The following is a 27,672-nucleotide window of genomic DNA, read 5'->3' as shown; positions in this document are numbered from 1 at the left end:
AGATTTGGTGCCTGGGCTGAGTCAGTCGGGGATCTATCCCAGTTCCTGCCCTGGCACAATGAACTAAGGTCTCTATTCCGCTGTACAACAATCAAGTAAAGACTTCGAGATCCCTATGGCTCCACAAGGTAGGTGATGGAGAAGCCCTGAGTTTTCTACCTCTCTGGGGTTCAGAGACAGCATCCGATATTTATACTCATGGACACTGGCCCTAGAAATGATGACAGGCCCAATATTCAAGCACCTACCACTGAGCCTCATTTCGAAGCAGATCCGGAAGCAAGACTGCATAATTTCACATACAGATTCATTGGTTAGGTGGGCACCCGCTGGGGTCAGCAACAGAGTCCGCAGCACCTAACCAGGAAGAAAGAGGAGATACAGTGATAAATAAAGCAGGCTGGGTAAAGTGGGGTGCACCTGAGGGGAGAGAAACTGCCTCCTGTTCCTCTAGTCTCCTATGGAAGCACTCAGGGGTGAGAAAGAGAGGTTAGCAAGAATGCTGACCTCACTTCAGTTTGGTAGGGGGCATCTCCCAGGAGCTTGTCTTGGGAACTGTGCCCAATCCAGCCCTAGCCCACAAGCCCAACAGATGGACGGCAGATATGGTCTGCCAGCGGTACATGTGTATTAAGGGCTTCCAGTATCTGATATCAATTCATTTAAAGCTCTTAATTATTTCCTTAGAAGAAGCTTTTACTTTGGGTACCGGAGCTACTTGTTTGGAAACAAAGTAGCTCCCTAAGCCCCAGTGGAGTCAAAACACAGTTTCATGCTGCCTGCAGACTTGGGTAAGGATTGGGTAAGGAGAGCTGACAGCACCAGCTCCTGGCCATCAGCCTAACTGCTCTTCCCATCCATTTACCTGAAGGATTTTCATCAGGACAACCTCATCGCTGGCAGGATCTGTGCCCACAAAACGGGCGTGGGTGACAGCATCTGCCATGTTCTCCATGCCCTCTGCTGTGCCCTCATGAGTGGGATCTGCTCCAACAAAAAAAGAGAAGACTAAATGGTACAGAGAGGAGAGACAGAAAAGGCAAGATATCCTGTATAGGATTTTGTTTTTCTCCTCTCCAATTTCCTAACCCATGGCTACTTAAGCTACCTGAGAATTTTGCCCATAACTGGTTTTAAAAAGCTCCTCAGCACAAATCCCACTGTGTTAAACAGTGGTTCTCAAACTTAAGAATATATCAGAATCACTCAGAAAACTTGTTAAAAATACAAATTGCTGAGCCTGCTCTGAGAACTTCTGAATTAGCGGGGCCTGAGAATTTGCATTTCTAACAAGATCCCAGGAGGATTTAATGCTGCTGGTCAGGGGCATCATACTTTGGAATCACTGGTGTAAAGCTACTCATTTCATAAGGAAGGGCCTAGAAATACGAGTTTTTGGCCCACAGCAAGGGCCAAATAGGGCCAGACCTTTGAACACCAAGATTGTAGCCTTTCTCTGTTCATGTGTTCTCTTTCAACACATCTCTCTCTGGTTGCTTTTAGAGTTTTGTGTTCAGGTGCAACTGAGGCTGGGGAGTACGGCAAAGAAATGGATAGTCACTGCTGCTGATACTTAACCTGGGTGCCACATTACAACAAATCAGAGAGCTCTTCCTGCTTTGGTTTCATTTTTATTTAAAACAATATGACACAAAACAAGAATCATTTTACCAGCTTAACTAAACAAGCATTAGAAGAGAAAGGGGACAAACTAAACAGGACTGGAGGCTGGCTGACTGGGGAGCAGGAGGAAGAGAGAATTTCAATAGTGAATAAGAAGAGGGGAGAAGCTAGCTCAGCCAACCAGCACCATGCTGGAAACTAACACAAATGCTGCCAAGGGGGAAACTGCTCCCATTCATGTGTTAAAATATACACAAGGAGAGCCAAAGAAGTGGCCTCTATCAAGGCCTACAAGGGTCCCGCAGAACTGCCTGGATTATCCTTGAAAGGGAAACATAAGTAGGAAAAAAAAGGCAGGGACAAGACAAAGCTTTGCAAGTGACAGAAAAAGTTGCTCCAGAGGGGGCATGGTATAATACAGGAACACCTTCTAGCATTAAGAGGTGAGAATTAAAAGAAATCTTATCATTTTCTTTTTCCTGGTACCTGAAATTAAGAGTTCCTGAGTCTAGGGCGCCTGGGTGGCTCAGTTGGTTAAGCGACTGCCTTCGGCTCAGGTCATGATCCTGGAGTCCCAGGATCGAGTCCCGCATCGGGCTCCCTGCTCAGCAGGGAGTCTGCTTCTCCCTCTGACCCTCCCCCGTCTCATGCTCTCTCTCTCTATCTCATTCTCTCTCTCAAATAAATAAATAAAATCTTTAAAAAAATAAAAAATAAATAAAAGGGCACCTGGGTGGCTCAGTTGGTTAAGTGACTGCCTTCGGCTTAGGTCATGATCCTGGAGTCCCTGGATTGAGTCCCACATCGGGCTCCCTGCTCGGCAGGGAGTCTGCTTCTCCCTCTGACCCTCCCCCCTCTCATGTGCTCTCTCTCTCATTCTCTCATTCATACATACATACATACATACATACATAAATAAATAAATAAATAAATAAATAGAAGAGTTCCTGAGCCTAAGTTCAGGGGGATAGTTGAGAAACCAGGACATTTCCCTTGCAACAATGAGCCTGAAGACTTTCATTAATTATAAGTGGTTTTCATTTTTCTCTTCTGTCCTGGTTCCTCTCTGACACCTGGCCAAAGACTCAATTTGTCCTTACAGCATGCCCCTACTCAGCATCAGGAGTGGTTACTTAGAGGTCATGCAGAAGGAAGCCAATTTCATGATGATACATAGTATACGGGTGACCCAGCTCTTTTTTTTTTTTTTAGATTTTATTTATTTATTTGAGAGAGAGAGAGAATGAGAGAGAGAGCATGAGAGGGAAGAGGGTCAGAGGGAGAAGCAGACTCCCTGCTCAGCAGGGAGCCCATGTGGGACTCGATCCCGGGACTCCAGGATCATGACCTGAGCCGAATGCAGTTGCTTAACCAACTGAGCCACCCAGGCGCCCAACCCAGCTCTTTCTATCACCCCAATTCTCCATGTTTCTCCCATTTGACTCAGAAAATCCTATACTCTGAAGGCCCTTGGCCTGAGTCTTCTCTCATAGCCCCGTCTGACCGTCTTTATTCAGGCCTCCAGGGTCCACAGCAGGACTTTTCCTCGCACAGGAAATCCAGGTCCTCAGTGTTGTGTGGTGTTTCAGAGTTCAGTGAAGCGCAGCTTTGCTCCCACCTCACAAGGCTCCTAGGGGTCTATTTCTTCCCCTCTTTCAGTCATCTCCCTTGTTAAAGTAGTTTAACTGATCTCTTTGTAGCTCTTATCCTCTGAGCCTGAATGAAGTAGTAAAGTTAATCTTCTAAAAAGGCAGGTAGGAGTGACAGGTCTTTAGAACTATAGGCAGAGCCTGCCAGGCGATCAGTGGCACAAATCCTGGTCTGGCAGCTGTGTGGGGCCAAACAAAAGGCTGATCCTTGGAGTAGGACCTAAAATAATCCTAGAAGCCTTGGGTCACAGGATTGAAGGGTAAGGGATATTTCTTCTAGGATAGCCTAAATAAAAGATTGTTTGGCTTGGGCTCACTTAGCAGAACTTGTCTTCCCCAGAACCCCTTCCTTAGAATGTCCCCCTTTCCTGGCCACTCTGGAGCAGAATGCAGGGAAATTTGCCAATCTCAACTCCTTTGCCTTCTGGCTTTCATATACTCCTTCCTTCTCCCTTTCTGATGCCCACTGCAATCACCACCTCCAGCATTCTCTTTTCCCACCACAGGAAACTCCAATGACCAGCTGGCCTGAGGTCTCCAATGACAAGCTGTCTGCCAAGCCCAGGAAGGGGAGAGAGTAACACTGACGAGAGCAAAGGGAAGAAGCACAGGGTGTGGTGGCTGGAGGCTGTGGAGAGAGATGACCTGCAGGTGGTGCTCAGGGTAAGGCTGGAAATAGCTGGGGCTGATTTTTGCTTAGGAAAAGTATGAAGTTAGGACTAGGGTGCCTAGACAGGCTTATGCACCTCTTCAGAACCTAGCTGGCATCTAGGATTTCTGCTAAGGGTCCTAAATGCTTCAGCTAAGCAAATCCCACTTTCTAGAAAACATAAAGGGTTTTCTTGCCCTGAACTGAAGGCCATTTTTTTTTTCCTGGCTAGCTACAGCCTGAGCTGTCTCTTTTCTTGTCTCCTTACTTAGAAACAAAGACAGCTGCCTGTTTTCTATGTTCTCACCCTTGCACATGGGCTAGCAATAGGGGAAAAGGAATTCAGGATCCTGAGTGACAAGACCAACTAAAAAGGAATCCAAAAAAGACAGCATAAACAAATTCAGAGATAATAGACTAGATAAAATATTTGGGCTAGATTGGGAGAAAATATTTGTAGTACTATGATAGACAATGGGTTAATATCCCCACTATACAAAGAACTCCTACAAATTAGTAAGAAAAACAAAACAATTCAGTAAGAGGAAAAGGAGTTGTTCAAATGTTTAACTTAAAAAAAAATTAAAAAAATAAAATAACAGTTTTCACCCATCGAATTAGCAAAAATAAAGAATACTGCTAATATTCAGTGCTGGTGTCAGGGTGGGGAAATGGAAATTCTCAAACATTGGAAGTATAAATACTATAATCTTCTGGGAAAGCAAGCTGGTAGTACCTATGAAAATATAAATGCACATGGCCATTAATCCAAAAATTTCAAGTACAGGAGTCTGTCATACAAAGGAAAATTAATAAATAAGGAGATATGAGCAAGAATGCTTATTTCAGCTTTATTTATAGTGGCTCAAAATAGGAAACCTAAATATTAAATATTAATAAGAGATCTTTTAAAAAGGATTTTATTTATTTGAAAGAATGCACATATGAGCGGGGGGGCAGGGTGGCTAGAAGGGGAGAGGGAGAAGCAGACTCTGCAGAGAACATGGGGATCCATGTGGGGCTTGATCACAGGACCCTGGGATCATGACCTGAGCTGAAGACAGACGCTTAACCAACTGAGCCACCCAGAAAGACTGATGTTGTATCTATATGATGGAAATTACACAGCTTTACTAAGAAGAAAAAAATCCTACCAGAGGCTGAGGGGAAGGGAAATAGTGTATTGTTCCCTAATGATTAGAGTTTCTTCTGGGGTGAAAAAGTTTGGGAAACAAATGGTGGTGGATGATTGTATAACACTGTGAATGTAATTAATGCCACTGAATTATATACTTAAAAATTATGAAAATGACAATTTTTATATTATATATATCTTACCTAATAAAAGAAAAATATACAAACTTCCAGTTACAAGATACATAAGTTCTGGGCATGTAATGAATAACATTGTAGCTATAGTTAAAAATAATACATTGTAGGGGCGCCTGGGTGGCTCAGTCGTTAAGCGTCTGCCTTCGGCTCAGGTCATGATCCCAGGGTCCTAGGCTCACGTCCCGCATCAGGCTCCCTACTTGGTGGTGAGTCTGCTTCTCCCTCTCCCTCTGCCTCTGCTTGTGTGCTCTCTCTCTCCTTCTCTATCAAATGTATAAATAAAATCTTAAAAAAAAAAAAAATACTACATTGTATATTTGAAAGTTGCTAAGAGAGTAGATCTTAAAAGTCCTCATCACAAGAAAAAAAATTTGAAACTATACAAGGTGATGAGTGTTAACTAGATTTAATGTGGTATTCATTTCTAACATGTATACTAAGTCATTATGTTGTATACCTTAAACTAATATTTTTTTTAAAAGATTTTTATTTATTTGAGAGAGAGAGCGTGAGAGAGAGCATGAGAGGAGAGAGGGTCAGAGGGAGAAGCAGACTCCCCGCTGAGCAGGGAGCCTGATGTGGTACTTGATCCTGGGACTCCGGAATCATGACCTGAGCCGAAGGCAGTCGCTTAACCAACTGAGCCACCCAGGCGCCCCTAAACTAATATAATATTATACATAAATTATATTTCAAAACTGGGGGAAAAGAATAAATCAGAGGGATAATTATATCATGTACAATCTAAGTTAATACTATTAAGTGAAAAAAGAAAATCCAAAGCACATACTCCTTTTTTTTAAATGGTACTTTACATATATTTATATACATGTAGAGAAAGGTAGAGAAAGATTCAAACCAGTCTGTCAACATTATTTATGTAAGGAAGAAGAAGGAACTTTGAGAGAGAGGAGACACCACTAATTTTTCTTTTAGTCACCTCTTTATTGTTTATCTTCTTAAAATAAGCATGCACTGTATTTGAAAAATAACTTTAAAAAGAAACCAAACCAAACCTCCAAGGGCACCATACCCTTAATTCCCTCCAAAGCATGTAGAAACCAGAGTCCCAAGGAAACCCCCCTCCTCCCCACTCTGCATAACCTGAGTCCATTAGCATGATGAGTAACCAATAACTGTCTTATTTCTCTCCTACAAGGAAACAGATGGCTAGGAGAAACCTTCCATTGCCACCAGCTCACTACCTAAAGCCTGACCACCCCAGGAGAGGCAGGAAATGAAGTGCTATGGTCATCCAAGTAGGCCTGAGCTCTTACCTATGAGTGCATAGGACAGGAACTTGTTGACAGAGGTGAGCGCCAGTCCAGTGATAGGGCCAGTGGTATCTTCAGAGCGAATCACTTCCAGAAATGGACGGAGGAACACATTGGGCTCAATTTCTGAGAGTTCTACAAGAAAAGAAACAGAAATGAAGGGATGCCTTCTTATCTGTGCCATAAGGCTAGAATTCTTAGTTACTAGGTCAATCTTCCTTCCTCTGGATTACCTTAAATCAAATCACAGACATTGTATTATTTTATCTATAAAATTTTTAGTATGTAGCTCAAAGATTAAGAAGTTAAAAAACAAAACAAAACACATTATTGGGGCGCCTGAGTGGTACAGTCAGTTTGACGTCCAACTCTTGGTTTCAGCTAGGGTCATGATCTCAGGATCGTGGGATGGAGCCCAGCATCAGGCTCAATGCTCAGCATGCAGTCTGCTTGAGATTCTCTCCCTCTGCCCCTCCTGCTTGTGCTCTCTCTCAAATCAATCAATCAATCTTAAAAAACCCACAGTATCATTATCACGCTTAAAAAAGTAGCAATAGGGGCGCGCCTGGGTGGCTCGGTAAGTTAAGCGTCCAACTCTTGATCTCAGCTCAGGTCTTAATCTCAGGATCTTGAGTTCAGGCCCCACACTGGGCGGCTTTTTTTTTTTTTTTTTAAGATTTTATTTATTCATTTGAGAGAGAGAGTGCGCACAGAGGGAGAAGCCGAATTCCCTGCTGAGCTGGGAGCCCCACACAGGGCTTGATCCCAGGACCTAGACATCATGACCTGAGGCGAAGGCAGACACTCAACCATCTGAGCCACCCAGGTGCCCCAATATAGTAAATTTTGTTTTATATATATATATAATTTTAACAATAATTTAAAAATTAACAGTAATTCCTTAATGTCACCAAGTACTGTTGGGTCAATTTTCCATGTCCATTTCACCACTCCTCCTAGTGACAGATAGATAAACCTCAACTCAAGTTGGCCAAACAGGTCCCAGGATGAGCTACCCTCTTTATGTCTTTTGCTGTTATGGTCAAGGTCACTTCCCTTACAGATAAAAATGTAGCACACCCCAGGAAGGTGAGGAAAAACCCTGAGGTTTCTAGTCCTTGCTGAAAAATAAGCCTAAAAAGAACAAAAGGCTGCACAGTCCCTACTCTTGGAGACTGTAATCTTGCAAGGTCCTAACCACTCTTCGGCTTCCTTTCTGCCTAGAGCACAGCAAAGGGCTAACTGCTCTGAGATGAAGGAGCAATTAATAATCTTTATTTTACAGATGAGAAAAATAAGGTTTAGATAAACTACATGATTAGCCCCAAATCACATCTAATAAGAAGCAGAGCTGGGATCTGAATGCAGTCTGTATACATGCTTTCAAAACTTGTGAAACCATTACATCTATTCTACCTAACTACCAGCACAAACTCCTGAATTTAGAAGGCTTCATTCCAGATCTAAGAAGCTATACTGCACTGGCCTTACTCTCTTCCCTACTCTACAGTTTGTTTTTCTAGAGTCTGCAATGCTTTTATCTTTCAGAGACCAGCTCACTAAAAGCCTTCCTAAATTGCTCAGAAAGATTAAGGGGCATGATCAAGGCTGCCCACCTTTAGAGACAAAAGAAAGCTGGGTTTTCTAAGTACCTTCATTTTCATGCAAATGTAGGGAGCTTCCCACTCCATTCCTACCACCCCCCTCTTTGAGTAAACATTCCCTGGGCCCGGCTGCTCCTCAGATTAATGCTTTAATTAATTGGCAGATTGGGTAGCATTTTCCAAGCCTGTATGGACAGTGATCACATCAGCTGTATAAAACCTGCTTCTTATCCCCCACCTACCCCCACCTAGAGATGTACAATTTGCAGGAAAAACCTAGAAGAAAACCTTTGTGTGTGTGAGGTGATAGAGGGTTGAGATGTAAGGAATGGAAATACTAGGAAAAACTGAAATATATAAAATACTTTTGTGTAAAGCATATTAAAAAATATAAAGTCACCTAGTCTTGCTTTAGAAACATTAACTATTACATATGATTTGGTCGGTCACTTAAAAAATATGGTCATAGTTAGTATAGTTGAGATATAAAAGTCTAGATGTAAAAATAATCTTTAATTAAGAGGTGGGAAAGGAAAGATTTTCTGAGCTTTCATCCAGTTGCTATAACTGCATTTTCTTCATGGTGAAAGACTAGGGAAATTTTACAGCCATGGCTTGACACTTCCAGAGCCATGTGCATTTTTAATTTTTTTTTAAATAAGATGTCTTTTCTTTCTTTTTTTTTAATAAAGATTTTTATTTATTTATTTGGCAGAGAGAGAGAGACAGTGAGAGAGGGAACACAAGCAGGGGGAGAGGGAGAAGGAGAAGCAGGCTTCCCGCGGAGCAGGGAGCCTGATGCGGGCTTGATCCCAGGACCCTGGGATCATGACCTGAGCCGAAGGCAGTCGCTTAACCAACTGAGCCACCCAGACGCCCCCATGTGCATTTTTTAATTTGGTAAAACCAACTCTTTCTGGTATAGTGTTCTATAAATTTTAACACATATATAGATTCCTGTAATCACTGTGACAGTGTGACAATTGGGATACAGAACACTTTCATCACCCCAGAAAACTCCCTCTTATCTCTTTGTAGTCACACCCTCCTCCCCACTCAAACCCCTGTCAACCACTGATGTATTCTCCATCACCACAGTTTTATCAAGAAGGTCATAAAATGAAATCATACAGGATGTTACTTTTGAGACTGGCTTCTTTCACTCAGCATGATGCCTTCACCTAAACTGCCGCTCAACAGTTTGTTCCCTTTTTATTGTTGTGTAGTATTCCATTGCGTGTATGTACCACAGTTTATCCATTCACTAGTTGAAGGACATTTGGCTTCTCCAGTTTGAGGCAATTTTGAGTAAAGCTGCTATAAACATTTGTGTACAGGTTTTTGTGTGAAGAACAATGGTTTGCATTTCTCTGGGATAAACACCCAGGAGTGGGATTTCTGGGTCAAAGGGTAAGTGTACGTTTAGCTTTATAAGAAACTGCCAAACTGTTTTCCAGAGTTTCCGTATCACTTTGCATTCTCACCAGCAATGAGAGTTCTGGTTTCTCCACATCCTGTCTGGTACTTGGTATTTTCAGTATTTTTATTTAAGCCATCCTAACAGGTAGGTAGTGGTATCTCCATGTGGTTTAGATTTGCATTTCTTTAATGGCTAGTGACACTGAACATCTTTTTCATGTGCTTATTTGCCATCCATGTATCCTTTTTGGTCGACGTGTCTGTGTCTGTTCAAGTCTTTACCCCATTTTTTAAATTGAATTGTTTGTTTTCTTACTGTTGAGTTTAGAGACTTCTTTATTTATTCTGGATTCGGTCTTTTATTGGCAATACAATGATTTACAAATGTTTTCTCCCAGTCTGTAGCTTGTCTTTTCAATCTCTTCACGGTATCTCTCATAGAACAGACATTTTTACTTTGGTGAAGTCTGGTGTATCAATTTTTTTTCTTTTGTGCATTATGTTTTTGGTGTCATATCTAATACTCTTTGCCTAATCCCAGGCCACGAAGATTTTTCCTATGTTTTCCTCTAAAAGATACACAGCTTTATGCTTTTTGTTTACATCTGTGATCTATTTTGAGTTAATTTTTCTATAATGTGTGAGGTTTGCATGGAGCTTCTTTTTCTTTTTGCATATGGATGTCCATTTGTTCCAACAACACTTATTGAAACAAATTCTTTCTTCACTGAATTATCATTGCACTCTGCGCCAATCATTAACTGACCTTATTTAAAAAAAAATTTTTTTTAAGATTTTTAAATTTATTTATTTGATAGAGAGAGCACAAGCAGGTGGAGTAGCAGGTAGAGGGAGAGGGAGAAGCAGGCTCCCCGCTGAGCAAGGAGACTGAAGTGGGGCTTGACCCTAGGACCCTGGGATCATGACCCGAGCCAAAGGCAGTTGCTTAACCAACTGAGCCACCCAGGCGCCCCTAACTGACCTTATTTTTATAAGTATATTCTGGGTTCTCTATTCTGTTCCATTGATCTGTGTATCTCACTCTCTGAAAGCAAACTGTCTTGATTAACTATATTCTAAGTCTTAAAATCAGGTAGTGTGATCCCTCCAACTTTATTATTTTTCAATACTGCTTTCAGCATTCTAGTTCCTTTGCCTTTCTATTTCAACATAAATTTGTCTATATTTACAAAAATCTTGCTGGGAATTTGATAGGAGTTGCACTGAGTCTATAGATTAGTTTGGGAAGAAATGCCATCTTTACTAAGTTGTGTCTACCAATCCATGGACATGGTATAGTCTCTCTATATCTTTTTAGATTCTGTATGTTTTGTTAGATGTATATTTTATTTGGTATGTTTGTAAATGGTATTGTGTTTCAATTTCAGTTTCTAGAAGTTCATTTTTAATATATAGAAATGTGACTGATTTTCTGTTGTTGTTTTAAATCAGAACATTTAATGTGTGACCAATCATTGAAATCCATTAAGATGAACTGGATGCTGCAACAGCTGCCCTCTTGGGCTTAAGTATTGTTCCTTCACAGAATCCATGCCTGAATCTGCAGTATACAATTTTTAGGTGCCTCATTTGACCAGTCCCAGTGGGATTCCGTTTTTGTTTTTTTAAGATTTATTTATTTGAGAGAGAGAAAGAGAGAGCGTGCACTAGGGGGGAGTGGCAGAAGGAGAGCAAAAGAGAAACCAAGGTAGACTCCACACTGAGTGTAGAGCCAGATGGAGGGCTCGATTCCACCACCCCAAGATCACGACCTGAGCCAAAACCAAGAGTCGCTTAACTGATGGCACCACTAGGTGCCCTGGTATTTTGTCTTTTAGCCTTGGCACTCTAGTTATACTTCTCTTCTGCTTGGCAGGATTGCCACATTTGCCATAGGTTGACTTCTGAAGGTGGCAGGCCTCAGAGGCACAGCGGCAACACAATGTGTGCGTCTTACTGAGACGCTTTCCAAATGCTATCCCCTTCATCATCTCATCTGTACGGCCAAGATCAAAGAGACAAAATGTGACTGATTTTTGTGTGTTGACCTTATATCCTGTGACCTTACTAAACTCACTTACTAGTTCTAGGATTTTTTGTTTTTGTTTTTGTAGATTCCTTGGGGTTTTCTGCATGGACAATTATGTTATCTGCAGACAGTGAGTTTTATTTCTTCCTTTCCAATTTACATGCCTTTTATTTCCTTTTCTTGACTCACTGTACAGGCTGGGACTTCCAGTACTATGAAAGCAGACATCTTTCCTTGCTGTCAATTTTAGGGTAAATGCATTCAGTGTTTCACTGTAAAGTAGATATTAGTCATAAGTTTTTTTGTAATTGTTCATTATCATGAGTGGATTTCAATGTTATCAAATGCCTTTTTGTCATCAATTGATATGATCAAGTGGTTTTCCTTCTTTAGAATGTTAATATGGCAGATTAATTGGTTTTCAGATATTGAATCATTCTTGCATTCCTAGGATTAAAACTCACTTAGTCTCGGTATATTATTCTTTTAATATATTGGTAGATTTTATTTGTTAATCTGTTTCATACGGTGAAAGAGCTCACTATGGCATGAGAGGCCTGAAGTTGGCAGGAGTGATATCATATAAAGGCTTGGACAAAGTCCCATAGAGAACTCTCTGGAGGCTCTGGATGTGGCCCTTGCACAGTATATAATCCAGTCAATGGACAAGGGATCATTAGTCTCACTACTTCTCACTACTACCAATAGCCAGGCATATGACACTCAAGCTCATCTGTCAAATTAGGTAGTTAGAATCTATGACTGCTAAAATACGTTCTTTCTGACACTTCTATTCTGTGAATCAATGCTTTATGGAGACTTAGTGATGGCAAACTAGAAGAGCTGGACTTTTTTTAAAAAAGATTTTATTTTTAAGTACTCTCTATACTCTGTGTGGGGCTTGAACTCACAACCCTGAGATCAAGAGCCACACACTCTACCAACTGAGCCTGCCAGATGCCCCAGAGCCAGAGTTTTTAATTAGCCCACCAGGAACCTTCACTATTACCCTCACTCCCATAACCCCTACAAAAAAAGAGAATCGTGATATATAAAATTAATTTTTCCAAGAGTTTGGTCTAGGCAGAATTGGAGTTTTGCTCTCTAGGTTCAACTGCTGATTGCTAAGAGCATCAGGGACACTCTAACAGGAACACCCCCTGCAGCTTTTGGTGGTGGTAGTGGGCGGGACAGACATGGCAGGGGAGACTGTGCTACTAGCAGGGTGCCACTAGTGAGGACACTTCTGATTTAAGAGGTAACTCTTTGTGGGCACCTGGGTGGCTCAGATGGTTAAGCGACTGCCTTCGGCTCAGGTCATGATCCCAGGGTCCTGGGATCGAGTCCCGCATCGGGCTCCCGGCTCAGCGGGGAGCCTGCTTCTCCCTCTGACCCTCTCCCCTCTCATGCTGTTTCTCTCTTGCTCGCTCTCTAAAAAAAAAAAAAAAGAGGTAACTCTTTGTAAACACGTTTAAAAAAAAAACCAAAAAACAAAAAACCAGCCCTGGAATTTCAATTCAAAATCCTGTTAAGATGTTCAGATGGTCCTCTATAATAGTGCTTTCTCAAACAGTCTGTGGTTAGGGCCAATTTATTTTTTTTCCTTTATGTCAATCCATTGCAGACCCATCATTTTATAAACCATAATAAAATGAACTGCTAGAGAATGAAATTTTAAAAACAAAGACATAATATAAACTCCATTTTATTATTAAAATCAACAATATATAAAATTACTGTCAAGATGTTATAAAAATTTCTAAATGCTTTCCCTCAATTTCTGCATACATCCCATCATGTACCAAGCAGCAATCTGTGAACCTAAAATGATTTATAGATTATACTTTGAGTAACAGTGCTCTAGAAAAATAAACCCTAATTTTCAACTGGCCATTCTAGAAAATCCTCCAAATCCTAGGATATTATGGCTAAGATAGGCCCTAAAAATAATTTACAAATGAGGGGTGCCTGGGTGGCTCAGTCAGTTAAGCGTCTACCTTCGGCTCAGGTCATGATCCCAGGGTCCTGGGATCGATACCCACGTCGGGCTCCCTGCTTAGCGGAGAGCCTGCTTTTCCCCCTCCCTCTGCCTGCCTTGCCTCTCTGCCTACTTGTGCTCTCTCTCTCTCTGTCAAATAAATAATACCTTTTTTAAAAATTTACAAATGAGATAATTAAGGTTTAGAAAGGCTGGGATGCCTGGGTGGCTCAGATCGTTAAGCCTCTGCCTTCAGCTCAGGTCATGATCTCCAGGTTCTGGGGTTGAGCCCCTTGTTGGGCTCCCAGCTCAGCGGGGAGTCTGCTTCTCTCTCTCCCTCTACCTCTCCCCGATTGTGCTCTCTCTGTCTCTCACTCTCAAATGAGTAAATAAAATCTTAAAAAAAAAAAAAAAGATTTAGAAAGGTTAAGTAATTTGTAAAATGCTACAAAGCCAGTTAGTATTGGATCCAGGACTAGAAGTTGAGGGCACTAGGTGGAAAAAAAATGGGCTTCTCAATAGGATTTAGATTCCAGTTGGGCAACTTAATGGCTGTGTGATAGATACTAAATTTTTCAAAGCCTGTATTTTATCACCTGTAAAATAGGTGTTAAAGAATTAAAAATTAATTATATTTTAAAAAGAAATAACAGCAGCTAACATTTATTGAGCATATACGAATGTGTCAGGCACCGTGCTCAGTAGTTTACATAAATTATCTCATTTAATGCATATAAATATATTGTACAATGCATGGAATACAGTAAATGTGTAAAATATAACTAAGATATTATTATTCTAGTTTTTTAGTCCTGGGTCCCAGTCCAGGGTTCTTAATACTGTAAGTTACTTTAAGTTCAGTTTATTTTTTTTTCAGATTTATTTATTTTAGAAAGAGAGAGAGACAGCACAAACACACAAATGGGGGCAGGAGCAGAGGGAGAGGGATAAGCAGACTCCACAGTGAGTATGGAGCCCGATGTGGGGCTCGATGCAGGGCTCAATCCCACGACCCTGAAATCATGACCTGAGCTGAAATCAAGAGTCGGACGCTTAACCAACTGAGCCACTCAGGCGTCCCAGTTCAGTTTTCTTTCTTCCTTTCTTTTCTTTTTTCTTTCCTTCCTTCCTTCCTTCCAGATTTTATTTATATGTCAGAGAGAGAGAGATTGAGAGAGCAAAGCAGGGGGAGCAGCAGACAGAGGGAGAAGCAGGCTCCCCACCGAGCAAGGAGTCTGATGCAGGACTCGATCCCAGAACCGTGAGATCATGACCTGAGCCGAAGGCAGACACTTAACGACTGAGCCACCCAGGCGTCCCTCAGTTTTATTTCTTAAGATCTAAGTAAATATCAAAAACTTCAAAGGCAAGCCTTCTCTATCTTTGATTACTAAACACTAAAAGGGATAAAAATTCAGGATACCAAGATAACTAGTGGTTGTTATTTATGTATGGTGCAATTTCAGATAGCTCTTTTAATTTCTGAAGGTTTCAGCTTTCTCCAAGGTATGCATAGTTATCAGAGAAAGGAAGAGACTCCCCTTTCTTAAACAAATGAGTGAAATATTCATCCTCCTTTTAGAAGAGATAAAAATAACAATAATAGGGCGCCTGGGTGGCTCAGTTGGTTAAGCGACTGCCTTCGGCTCAGGTCATGATCCTGGAGTCCCGGGATCGAGTCCCGCATCGGGCTCCCTGCTCGGCAGGGAGCCTGCTTCTCCCTCTGACCCTTCCCCCTCTCATTCTCTCTGTCTCAAATAAATAAATAAAATCTTTAAAAAATAAAAATAAAAAAATAACAATAATAGTAGCTACTATTTATTACCTTGTGCCATGCCATGTGCTAAGCACCTTATATACCTTCTCTCTTCAAAATTATCCCCATTTTGCTTTTTGGTTTTTTTTAAAGATTTATTTTTTGACAGAGAGAGACAGCAAGAGAGGGAACACAAGCAAGGGGAGTGGGACAGGGAGAAGTAGGCTTCCCGCGGAGCAGGGAGCCTGATGCAGAACTCGATCCCAGGACCCTGGGATCATGACCTGAGCCGAAGGCAGACACTTAACGACTGAGCCACCCAGGCACCCCCAAAATTATCCCCATTTTGAAGATGAAAATGAGACTGAGAAAGTAGATCTACCCACCAGCTAACAAGTGGTGGAAATGAGAATCAAATCCAGGTTCATGTGACTCAAAAATCTGTGCTTGTAGCTATTCAACTCCACTGCTTCCTACGAAGCCAGAACAGAAAAGTTTCTGGTGTTCTGCCTTCTGGCTCAGCCTGCCTGGCAAATGAATTCAATTGTCTAGATCTTCTTCAAAAGAGTGAAAAAGCTGCCTGAGTCCTTCAGGGGAAAGGTGCCCATGATGCTGCTCATAGTAATCAGGCTGAGTAATTTCACAACCAAGGAGACATCTGACACCACTGCCAAGCAGCCAAAATTCCCACCCTGGAAGGTTGTCAACTTCAAGGCACAAACAGTCCAGTAAACAGAGAGTGCAGATCAGGTAGAGGGGTACTCTGAAGGTGACTGGTCCATGTTCCAAGATGGGACAGAAAAAAGGGAAGGAGTACAAGGAGGGGAAATGCAACTCCTCATTGAAAAAAGAACACTTGGGATCCTTCTAGGATTAGGCCACCTGCTTCTTTTTTTTTTTTTTTTAAAGGTTTTATTTATTCATTTGAGACAGAGAGAGAGAGAGCATGAGCAGGGAGAGAGGCAGAGGGAAAGGGAGAAGCAGGCTCCCCGCTGAGCCAGGAGCCCAATGTGGGGCTCAATCCCAGGACCCTGGGATCATGACCTGAGCTGAAGGCAGATGCTTAACCATCTGAGCCACCCAGGCGCCCTAGGCCACCTGCTTCTAAAACCAAATTTGAGTCCTACTTCTGGCTAATCAGTGCTGAATAAGAACAATTACAACAAGAATTATTAAACTATTTCTGGAGAAGCTCATGAACCACTTCAACACCAAGCAAAGTGAAACCCTTTAGAGATGTCTTGGTTGTATTCCCCTCATACTCTGTTCAACAGCTGTGAACAGGGAGTTCAACTCCCTATATTAAGATATTAAAACAGAGGGCGCCTGGGTGGCTCAGTTGGTTAAGCGACTGCCTTTGGCTCAGGTCATGATCCTGGAGCCCCGGGATCGAGTCCCGCATCGGGCTCCCTGCTCAGCAGGGAGTCTGCTTCTCCCTCTGACCCTCCTCCCTCTCATGCTCTCTGTCTCTCATTCTCTCTGTCTCAAATAAATAAATAAAATCTTAAAAAAAAAAAAAAAGATATTAAAACAGAGAAGTCTCAGTTTGGCCCAACATCAATCTGAGAATCTGCAGATGTCCCCCAAGTCTCTTGTCTTTCCAGATGATGAGTTGACCTGTCCAAAAGGGAATGAATCCTGACATTGTTTTCTTTTTACGTCAGAGCTGCCACCCTCACTGATAATCTATGCCAAAGGTCTCAACATGTGGCATCAAGCACTGCCCTTAGACAAAAGGGAACACTCTCTTCTTAGCCTATAGGGGAACAGTCACTCTCCTCCTAGGAGTTTGGGGTTCTCCAGCCTGCAGCAGCCTTTTCTCATTTGGCCAGCATTGGGCTGGCACATTCCTGAGCCAAAATGCACACATAAGCTGCTTTCCCTGGTAGCGAAGCTCTTCACTCCTGAGTGACTCTTGTCAGGGGCGGATGGGCATTCTCAATTGGATTACGCTGACAAGGAAAAAGGCCTGTGGTATATTATTTCAACACCATTTGGCTTCAGAAATGCCTGTCTCGACCCTTTTGCCCTCAGAGCCTATTTCTCCCTTCTTGCTTTCTAGAGGGTCACCAGCCTGCTCCCATCCTTGCTCCTTATCCTGCAAATACTGGCTCATGTTCCTGGAGACAGAATATTGTCATTCACAAGGTGGATCATGTATAACAGACTAATAAATCAGAGCATGATACAAACAAAAGTCAAGTTCATTTACCCCTCTTGATATTTCTGTATTCAGAGACACAGACAAAATTATTTGAACATAAAAAGCTTTTGGGTTTTTGGCTTTTCTGTCTATGCCTGGACATTTTATTTTAGGAAAAATGGTCAGGTCCTCATATTCTACTTTTCTGACTATGTTATACCTAGGAATATTTTTGGTAAAAGTCGAAGTAAGATTGGGAATGATCTACAAATGGAATTTTTGAGATACTCTTAAGTTCAGTAGGAAGAAACTGTACTCTTTGTGGTCACTAGAGGACATCAAGAGTAGTGGTCCAAAGGATGAGCAAAACTAAACTTTGGTAAAGCCAGAAGCCCCTGGAGTATCTGCCACACCTGCCATACCTTTATTTCCAGACCTCAAATGGTTATGTGGGGATTTAGGCTTGACTTCAGGAACTGACTTGAACGAAGACTGACTGACAAAGGGCAGCTTTCAGAGAAATGTATTATCTTCCAGGCTTAAGGGTCAAACCCAGACAAGCCTTTGCAACCTTGCTCTATACAACAGGAGAAATAAAGAAATGCACTTGGCCCAGTCTTGGCCTATCTCAGGCAAAACACTTCACTTCTCTGGCCCATAGTTTCCTCATCCATAGAGTTTTCCCAGGGAAGATGGCAGTGGTGGTAGTTTAACTAAATTCTTTAAGGCTCCTTTAGATTCCTAAAACTTATAAAATGCAAAGTACAGTTTGAGGTAAGTGCACATGAATGCAGACAGTCTGTTACAAAGGAAGCCTGGGGGAAAAGCAAGCCCAGTTTGTTTGTCTAAGCTCCTGACAGGAGATCCTCTTTTCTTAGCTATCACCTAACAGTTCCCAGATCTGTCCCAAATGCTTAGTTTCTCAAGGCGCCTTTAGACTTGGGAAGGGGGTCAATTATCTTTGATATTATGACCCTTAAGAGACAAAATATGATGTTGGGTTAATCACTACCACATCTAGGTACAAGGTGACTCCATGGCCAGCATAAGATAATGGTACCAACCACTTACACTAAGAAAGGCAAATTACTTCTAATACTTGATCCTTTTAAAAAACTCTTTAGAGGGGCGCCTGGGTGGCTCAGTTGGTTAAGCATCTGCCTTCAGCTGGGGTCGTGAGGATCGAGCCCCATGCCAGGCTCTCTGCTCAGCAGGGAGCCTGCTTCTCCCTCTCCCTTTGCCTGCCACTCCCCCTGCTTGTGCTGTCAAATAAATAAATAAAGTCTTAAAAAAAAAACCAAAAAACTCTTTAGGAAGTATTCATTTTTTAGGCTAATTCTAGCCCTCAATGGCCAACCCAACCTGAATAGCCAGTTTAGCTTGCTGCTAGGAGCTGCTATCTACCACCCTTAGAAGAAGAATCCTATTCCACTGCCAAGAACAACCACCTTAATTTGACTCGGACATCAGGAACAGCTACACAGATTATTAAGCATAATTGTTATACATAGATTATTTATTTTATTCTCCCAATAACCCTGAGAAACAGTATTGCTGTTCCATTTTACATATAAAGAAACCAAGGCCCAGGGCACCTCAGGGGCCCAGTCGGTTAAGCGACTGACTCTTGATTTCTGCTCAGGTCATGATCTCAGGATGGTGAGATCGAGCCCCACGTCGGGCTCTGCACTGCTGAGCATGGAGCCTGCTTAAGATTCTCTCCCTCCAGGGGCGCCTGGATGGCTCAGTCGTTAAGTGTCTGCCTTCGGCTCAGGTCATGATCCGGGGGTCCTGGGATCGAGCCCCGCATCGGGCTCCCTGCTCCGCGGGAAGCCTGCTTCTCCCTCTCTCTGTCAAAATAAATAAAATCTTAAAAAAAAAAAAAAAAGAAAAGATTCTCTCCCTCGGGGCGCCTGAGTGGCTCAGTCATTAAGCATCTGCCTTCGGCCTGGGTCGTGGTCCCGGGGTCCTGGGATTGAGCCCCGCGTCGGGCTTCCTGCTCTGCGGGAGGCCTGCTTTTCCCTCTCCCTCACTTGTGTTCCCTCTCTGGCTGTCTCTCTCTCTGTCAAAGAAATAAATTTTAAAAAAAAGATTCTCTCCCTCTCCTCCTCCCCTGCTCGCTCTCTCTCTCTCGAAGGAAGGAAGGAAGGAAGGAACAAACCAAGGCACTAAGGCTAAGAGACTTGCCCAAGATCACACAGTAAATCAAAGAGCCAGAATTTAGAGCCAGGTCTTTTCTGGCTTTCAAAGACCATGCTCTTAAACACTGTATTATGTCCTTTAATATTATACCATGCTATTGCTGCTACAGGTTTACTACTAGATATATTTATTAACTGCATGAGTTGGATGGCAAATAAAAATTTAAAATTCAGCTATCCTGGAATTGAAGTTTCTTCTCTACCTTTCCTCCTCCTATCCATTGACTAAACACTGTTCGCTATTGATTTTAGTACTGCCACACGAATTAAGCATCAGGTTTGCCCAGGTTGCCTCCTAATCCAAGAGGAAGAGTGAGGCTCCTTTAACAAGGCTGGCAGGGCTAAATGAGGCCCACAGGGACTGGCCTCAAATGTAACGCAGAGGCCTGAGGACAGACTGATCCATCTGTCTTACTGAGAGCAAAGTTTGATATGTATCAACTCTATAAACACTAGTTTTTTCCTTTTAGAGGAAATTGGCACATATTGAAAGGAAAGCAATTAGGTTGTAACATACAGGCAAAAGCCAGAGCTGCTCTGGTCCTTTACTCTGCCTTGCCGTTTTCTGCATACATTGTACAAGACCAAGCCCAAACTTAAGCAGGCAATTTGAAAGCCCAGGAGAAATTAAAAACTTCTGTTGCTACACTTTAAAAGAGAACAATTCACCCCAACTTTATGCAGTCATTACACTTGGAGCAACTTTTTCAATCCAAATTCCTCTCATAGTCTTGTAAAAAAGTTCCAGTGTTTGATGGTAGCAAGAAGAGAAGGCAATTATAGGTTTATTATCAGTTACCACCCTGTCAGGTCTCCTCTAGGGGCCCTGAAGGGGAAATAAAAGGAAATAAAAAAGAACTAAATTCTGAACTGACATTAGCAAAGTCTACGGATATGGAAAAGACCGAAGGGTCAACAGCCAAAACTTTTGGAGAAGAATCAGAGTCCCCAAAGAGTATCAATTACAGGACTGGTAGCAGTCTTCCCCTGTGCCTTAAGTGTACAGAATCCTATTTATTCACTTTTCTCCAACAGCTGAAAATGGTTTCTACAGCAGCAGATCATAAATTCTTAGTGACACTAAGACTAAGGAATCTTATTCTGCCTCAGATATCCTTTGTGCTATTGGGCTCAAGAATTTGACGATAATGTACATTTCCCATTTTACAGATGGGGAAAACAAAGGCATCAAAAGTGTAACCCATAAGGGCCAGAACAAGTATTCTAACCACTTGCCATTGCTGTCTCTAAAGACGTGTGTAAGCTGAAAAATGAACAAGAACATTTTTGGAAACAGCAGTATTCTGAGAAGTCACATTATTTGTTCTGAAAGGTACCTAGAGAACCTTTAAGACAGCCAAATCTGGAGGAACAATCCTGAAAGCATTGGGAAACAACCATGTTCAGAAAACATGCAGAACCCGAGTTCAGCCAACACCTGTTTCCCCAACAATATCTGTCTATCTATCTGTCTCTCGTTTTATCCCAACTGCACACAATACAAAAGCTGCATTATTCTGGTAAAGTTGCATTCCAGCCCAGGGCACACAGTTAATGTTTTTTACAGCCCACATGCCTTCTTGTGATGGATGGCCACTTTATAATGAAATACTTTATGCTCAATCAACTCACAAATAATAAGTGTTCCACTACATGGCATTAAAAATAAACCCCAAATCAGAAAGACTCAGAAAGAAATAAGGAACAGGAGTACAAGGGTGATTCCTGGAAAGAGAGGAGGAACCCAGGAAAGAATCCTCTGTAACTCCTTCATTTCTAAAGAAGGCACAGTCCTAAGGAGAATTTGGTCTAAAGAAGGCATTAATTTCAACAAGTGATGTTGGAACAAATGGACATCCATCTGCAAAAAAACCCCAACCCCCCCTCCAAAACCAACCAAAAAAAAAGAAGCTCCATGCAAACCTCACACATTATAGAAAAATTAACTCAAAATAGATCACAGATGTAAACAAAAAGCATAAAGCTGTGTATCTTTTAGAGGAAAACATAGGAAAAATCTTCGTGGCCTGGGATTAGGCAAAGAGTATTAGATATGACACCAAAAACATAATGCACAAAAGAAAAAAAATTGATACACCAGACTTCACCAAAGTAAAAATGTCTGTTCTATGAGAGATACCGTGAAGAGATTGAAAAGACAAGCTACAGACTGGGAGAAAACATTTGTAAATCATTGTATTGCCAATAAAAGACCGAATCCAGAATAAATAAAGAAGTCTCTAAACTCAACAGTAAGAAAACAAACAATTCAATTTAAAAAATGGGGTAAAGACTTGAACAGACACAGACACGTCGACCAAAAAGGATACATGGATGGCAAATAAGCACATGAAAAAGATGTTCAGTGTCACTAGCCATTAAAGAAATGCAAATCTAAACCACATGGAGATACCACTACCTACCTGTTAGGATGGCTTAAATAAAAATACTGAAAATACCAAGTACCAGACAGGATGTGGAGAAACCAGAACTCTCATTGCTGGTGAGAATGCAAAGTGATACGGAAACTCTGGAAAACAGTTTGGCAGTTTCTTATAAAGCTAAACGTACACTTACCCTTTGACCCAGAAATCCCACTCCTGGGTGTTTATCCCAGAGAAATGCAAACCATTGTTCTTCACACAAAAACCTGTACACAAATGTTTATATCCTGTATGATTTCATTTTATGACCTTCTTGATAAAACTGTGGTGATGGAGAATACATCAGTGGTTGACAGGGGTTTGAGTGGGGAGGAGGGTGTGACTACAAAGAGATAAGAGGGAGTTTTCTGGGGCGATGAAACTCTTTTGAACCCTGATTGTCACAGTGATTACAGGGATCTATGTGTATCTTAAAATTCATACAAACTGGGGGCGCCTGAGTGGCTCAGTGGGGTCAGCGTCTGACTCTTGATTTCGGCTCAGGTCATGATCTCAGGGCTTCGTGCTCAGCAGGGAGTCTCTAGAGCTTCTCTCTTTCCCTCTCCCTTTGCCCTCCCCCCCCCACTCGCGAATGAGTGCTCTCTCTCTCAAATAAATAAATCTTCAAAATTCATACAATTGTATACTAAAAAAAGTTACTTTTACTATGAAAATTAAAAAAAGAAAATATATCTATTGAAAGAATCATAGTCTATGAGTCTCAGCCTAGTTCATACCAAGGATGGCATCCACACGATGCAGCCCAAGAGCAGGCCCTGCCTTTCAAGACTGAGGTCTGAAGATATCCGGATTAGGTTTAAAGGAAAGGCCACCTATGAAGGTCGACCTAAACTCAGAAATGCCCTTTCCTGTCAAGGATTTGTGGAAAGGCTAGACTAGCATGGAGAACCTATTTCCTCTCTCCCTGGACTCTTCTAACCAATATTAGAGAAGATTTAGAACTGGAACCTATTCTTTCAAAATTTTCAGTTGAAGCTGCCCTTTAATGATAGACTACATTTCTGTTAACTTCAACCCCACTGAGCATGGTTAGAGAAACTACTGCTTTGGTATTTTAAGTCATTTGCCTTTGGGATCCCGCACCCTAACCTTCAGTTTCTTGCTTTAACCTTTGAGAATTAGTTCCCCACGGCCTAGGTAAGATAGAGGCATTAAAAATATAGAGAAACAGGGGCACCTGGGTGGCACAATCGGTTAAGCATCTGCCTTTGGTCAGATCTCCGGGGCTGGGATTGAGTCCTGTGTCAGGCTTCCTGTTCAGCAGGGAGTCTGCTTCTCTCTCTCCCTCTCCCTCTCCCCCTCCCTACTGCTCATTCACTCTCCCTCTCTCTCAAATAAATAAATAAAATCTTTGAAAAAAAAAATAAAAATATAGAGAAACAGTTTACCAGGGAATAATTTCTCTCCCATAATATTTGACACATAGGGTACCAACTCTTACCTCGCTAAAGGCCCTTGGCAATATGAACATCACTAAAGAAAGTGCTGACTTCTGCACACAGTTTCGAGGAGAAGGGTGGGGGTAAGAAGCAAGGTAAGGAGGGGCTTTCATCTGGGACACAGACTACCCCATGCTCAAGAAGCACGTGGGACACCAAAGGCCCCTCTCTCCTACATGAAGATGTACATTTACCTGCTTCAAATGTATCAAGTCACAGTATATATATACTATTATGTACCCCTGTCCTGCAAGCAAAAGTCTCTAATCCAATATCCATTAGATTAGGTCTGAATTCTGTTGGCCAAGCCCCAGCCTCTCAGGGGGCTGGCATCAAATAGGGAGGCTGGAGTAGGGTTTCAAACACCTGTTTCAGCTTTTTAAGTGTCCGATTCACGCCACTGTGCTCTGGCAGCAGGGACCCTGATGATGTGGGTTCTCTTCTCCTGCCAAATCCTCAACTTAAAGAGCCTAGCTCCTCAGGAGAGAAAGAAGATAGACTGGGGGCTACAGCCACTTTGAAAAACTACCTCTTTTAAAGTTAAACACACATCTACATTATGATCCAGCAATTTCACTCTTAAGTATTTATCCAAGAGAAACTAAAACATACATTCACAAAAAGACTTCTATAGGAGTATTTATAGCAGCCTATTCTTAACAAAGACTAGAAATAATCCAAATGTCCTTCAGTAAGAGAATGAATAAATTATCTGTGGCTTATCCATACAATTGGAAACTAGTCAGTAAAACAAAATAAATCAAAACAAACAAAAAACCAGTGATACATGAAACAACAGGGATGAATTCGAAAAATGTGCTAAGTGAAAAGAAGCTAGATATGAGAGCATATCCTATGATTCCAACTATATGAAACCCAAAAACAAAACTAATCAATGGTAATAGAACACAGAAAGTGGTTTTGTGTGTGTTAGGGGTAATTTAAAGGGGGCATGAGAAAACTTTCTGGGGTAATGAAAATGTTCTGTATCTTTTTTTTTTCCTTGTACGGTGGTTACAATGTGTTTATATAATTATCAAAATTTATTAACTAAACACCTAAGGTCTGTTCATTTTATTGTATGTTAATTATACCTCAATTTAAAAAGAGAAAAGAACTGGGAATTTGGGGTAAGCCTCTCCTACTTGGCATTATTTGGGAGAATGAAGATATAGAAGAGAAGAAAGAAATTTACTTCCCAACTCACCATTCTGGTAGCAGAGGCTCAACAGCCAGCTGAGCTGCCACCTCAGTGCCCCTTGGGCAACCTTTGGGGAAGAAGAGATTTTCAGGTGGTAACTGATATATCTTCAATGGTGCCCTCCTGCTTCCCAAAGGAGTGTCACTGAACTGTCTTCAACAGTGTTTACTTCCCATTGCTCGAAGTATAATCGGGGATCCAATTTAGAAGAAGAAAGTTCATATACAACAAAAACTAGGCCCTTAATAATTACAACTCAGTCTTCAAAAAAATTAAATTATAACCAGACTAACAGACAAGTCAACACTCCAGTTTCAGAACTGCCACTACTCTGTCATGAGGCCTTGCATAAGACATGACCTCTAAGCCGCAGTTCTCTATACAATGGACTAGATGACTTTTTTTTTTTTTAATATTTTATTTATTTATTTGACAGAGAGAGACACAGCGAGAGAGGGAACACAAGCAGGGGGAGTGGGAGAGGGAGAAGCAGGAAGCCCGATGAGCAGGAAGCCCGATGTGGGGCTCGATCCCAGGACTCTGGGATCATGACCTGAGCCGAAGGCAGAGGCTTAACGACTGAGCCACCCAAGCACCCTGGACTAGATGACTTCTATGTTTCATTTTAACTCTACCACTGCATGATTTTATAACTCTTTTAAGTTCATGTGGCCTTCAGGATCAGATGGGAAAGGCAAGTCTTGTAACCCTTCTCAGCACTGTTACATAGACTCATCCTTTAGCTTAATGAGGACCTCCAGAGAGATTCTGCATATCATGTGAAAGGATGCCTCCTCTCTAACACACTTAAGGAGTTAGAGAGAAAAGCAACAAATCTAAGATGTGAGAAGCTGCTTAAATGGCAAACACAAGGTGGCACAGGTTAAAGAGGAGTAAATACCCTCAAAATCCAGTAGGAAGACTGGAGAAGGAAAACAGACAAACGTACCTACTATATGAGTACCTACTATATGCAAGGTATGCATTGTACAAATAGGCACCTTGCACACATCATCTCATTAATCCTCACAAGAACCCTATAAGACAAGTTTTTAATCTTCTTTTTTTTTTTTTTTAAGATTTTTGTTTATTTATTTGACAGAGAGACAGCGAGAGAGGGAACACAAGCAGGGGGAGCACGAGAGGGAGAAGCAGGCTTCCTGCCAAGCAGGGATCCCAATGCGGGGCTTGATCCCATGACCCTGGGATCATGACCTGAGCCGAAGGCAGATGCTTAACCGACTGAGCCACCCAGGCGCCCCTTTTATCTTCATTTTATAGATAAAAAAATGGAGGTTCAAATAGGTCCAAGTAATTGCCTAAGACCACCCAATGGTAGAAATGGGATCTGAAGCCAGGTCTATTCAACTCCAAAGTTTATGCTTTTTTCCACAACCATTTGGCAGGAAATAAGTTAGAGATCCTAGATCTTCAAGGGGCCCTGTGAAATCCCAGCATTTTCTCCTTCTTGCAAATAACTCATTTCATCTATCTTGGGTAGCCCTTGGCACTACACAGAAAAAAGGGTTAAACCTACAGTTAGGAAGAGAAAATTCCCTGGAAAATTGAAACACATGCTGTGGCTCTGACTAAATTTCACACCCGTTCTGTTGAGCAACATCCATAATGTGTGAGAAGATTCCTCCTCCACCCACCCACCCCCTGCCCAACCCCCCAACTTTTATGCATTCCATCACCTGCTGCCTTCCTTCAGACCAAGCTGAGGGGGAGGAAGGGAGGAAGACTATACATCTTCGCTTGGTGCATATTTAAGCCAGAAGTTAGTAACCCCAGGGTGGGAAGAAGTACTATATGAAAAAAGAAAAGGAATAACACTTTCTTTGATTTCCACTTGAACCAGCATAGGAGTGAGCTCTTATGACAAGCCATAATGAGGGAAGGGGTTGGACTATGCTGGGGAGGAGAGGGGGAGGCTGTCCTTCCTGGAGAGTAGGCAGGATTCAGGAGAACAAGGCCAATTTACACCTGTCCCCTTGTCTGGTATTTCATGCTCAAGCAAACTCTGTATTTCTGTCCACGAGAGTTATGCCTCACCAAGGAGAACAAATGGCAAGGTGGAAACATTTTTGTTTTTTCCTCTGCTACCCCCTTCAACCAGATTCCAGCTATATAATGAATATAGTTATTTGGTACTGTTAGTTGACTGGACAAAAGTTGCTTATGGGAACCTAAGAGTTCAGGGTAGCTACTTGGTAGAAGGAATTCAAAAAAGGTAGCAACAAATTCCACTATCATAATTAGTCCCAAAGATAGTCCCATACAGTGCTACCCCTCATATGCCCTTCCTCCAATCAAGAGGTAGAGCTTATGTCTGCTCCCCTTGAATCTGGTGAGTACTTTGACATATACAATGTAGAAGAAATGACAACCTGGGATTTCCACACCCAAGCACTAAAATGGCCTTGAAGTTTCCATTTCTTCCATTTTGGAGATCTGAACTGCCATGTACAAAGTCTAAGCTACGCTATGGAAGGGAGAGGTCATGAGGAAAAGCCCTGGAGACTGAGGCATCACATCAAAAGAAGCCACATGATGCCAGACATCCAAGCCACAGCCATAGCTGACTGTAACCACAGAAGAGACCCCAAGTGAGACTATTAGAAGAACTGCCCAGCTGGGCCCTAGTCAACCCATGGAATTATGAGATATAATAAAATGGTTGTTGTTTTAAGCCACAAAGTTTTGGAGCGGTGTGTTATATAGCAATAGATAACTGAAACAGCTGGATTTTGCTAAAAATGAAACTAGTAGTTCTTTTGACCTGGGCAAGTAACATAAACTGTATTTCAGGAATACAGAAAAATCTACCCAATTTTAGTTAAAATAAAAGGAATTTAAGGGCACCTGGGTGGCTCAGTCATTAAGCGTCTGCCTTGGGCTCAGGTCATGATCCCGGGGTCCTGGGATCGA

At 41.9% G+C, this 27,672-nt stretch overlaps 1 protein-coding gene across 11 annotated transcripts in view; it reads right to left on the bottom strand.

The window, feature by feature from the left end:
- Positions 1-27,672, bottom strand: part of GBF1 (golgi brefeldin A resistant guanine nucleotide exchange factor 1) — a 119,587-nt gene that overhangs the window by 25,546 nt on the left and 66,369 nt on the right. For all 11 annotated transcript variants that reach the window (XR_004683332.1, XM_035027861.1, XM_035027870.1 and 8 more), the window contains 3 exons: positions 6,531-6,662; positions 866-984; positions 249-357 (listed from right to left, as the gene is read on the bottom strand). Coding sequence is in view for 10 of the 11 variants with exons in the window: in XM_035027861.1 (XP_034883752.1) it covers positions 249-357; positions 866-984; positions 6,531-6,662 (360 nt within the window). In the remaining variant the exon portion in view is untranslated. The remainder of the gene's footprint in view (positions 1-248; positions 358-865; positions 985-6,530; positions 6,663-27,672) is intronic.

The sequence above is a fragment of the Mirounga leonina genome, unplaced genomic scaffold, assembly GCF_011800145.1.
Source record: "Mirounga leonina isolate KUSES-001 unplaced genomic scaffold, KU_Mleo_1.0 Mir_114, whole genome shotgun sequence".
Taxonomy (NCBI): Eukaryota; Metazoa; Chordata; class Mammalia; order Carnivora; family Phocidae; genus Mirounga; species Mirounga leonina.
The sequence above is the reverse complement of the archived record's forward strand: the minus strand, read 5'-3'. Positions and strand labels throughout refer to the sequence as shown.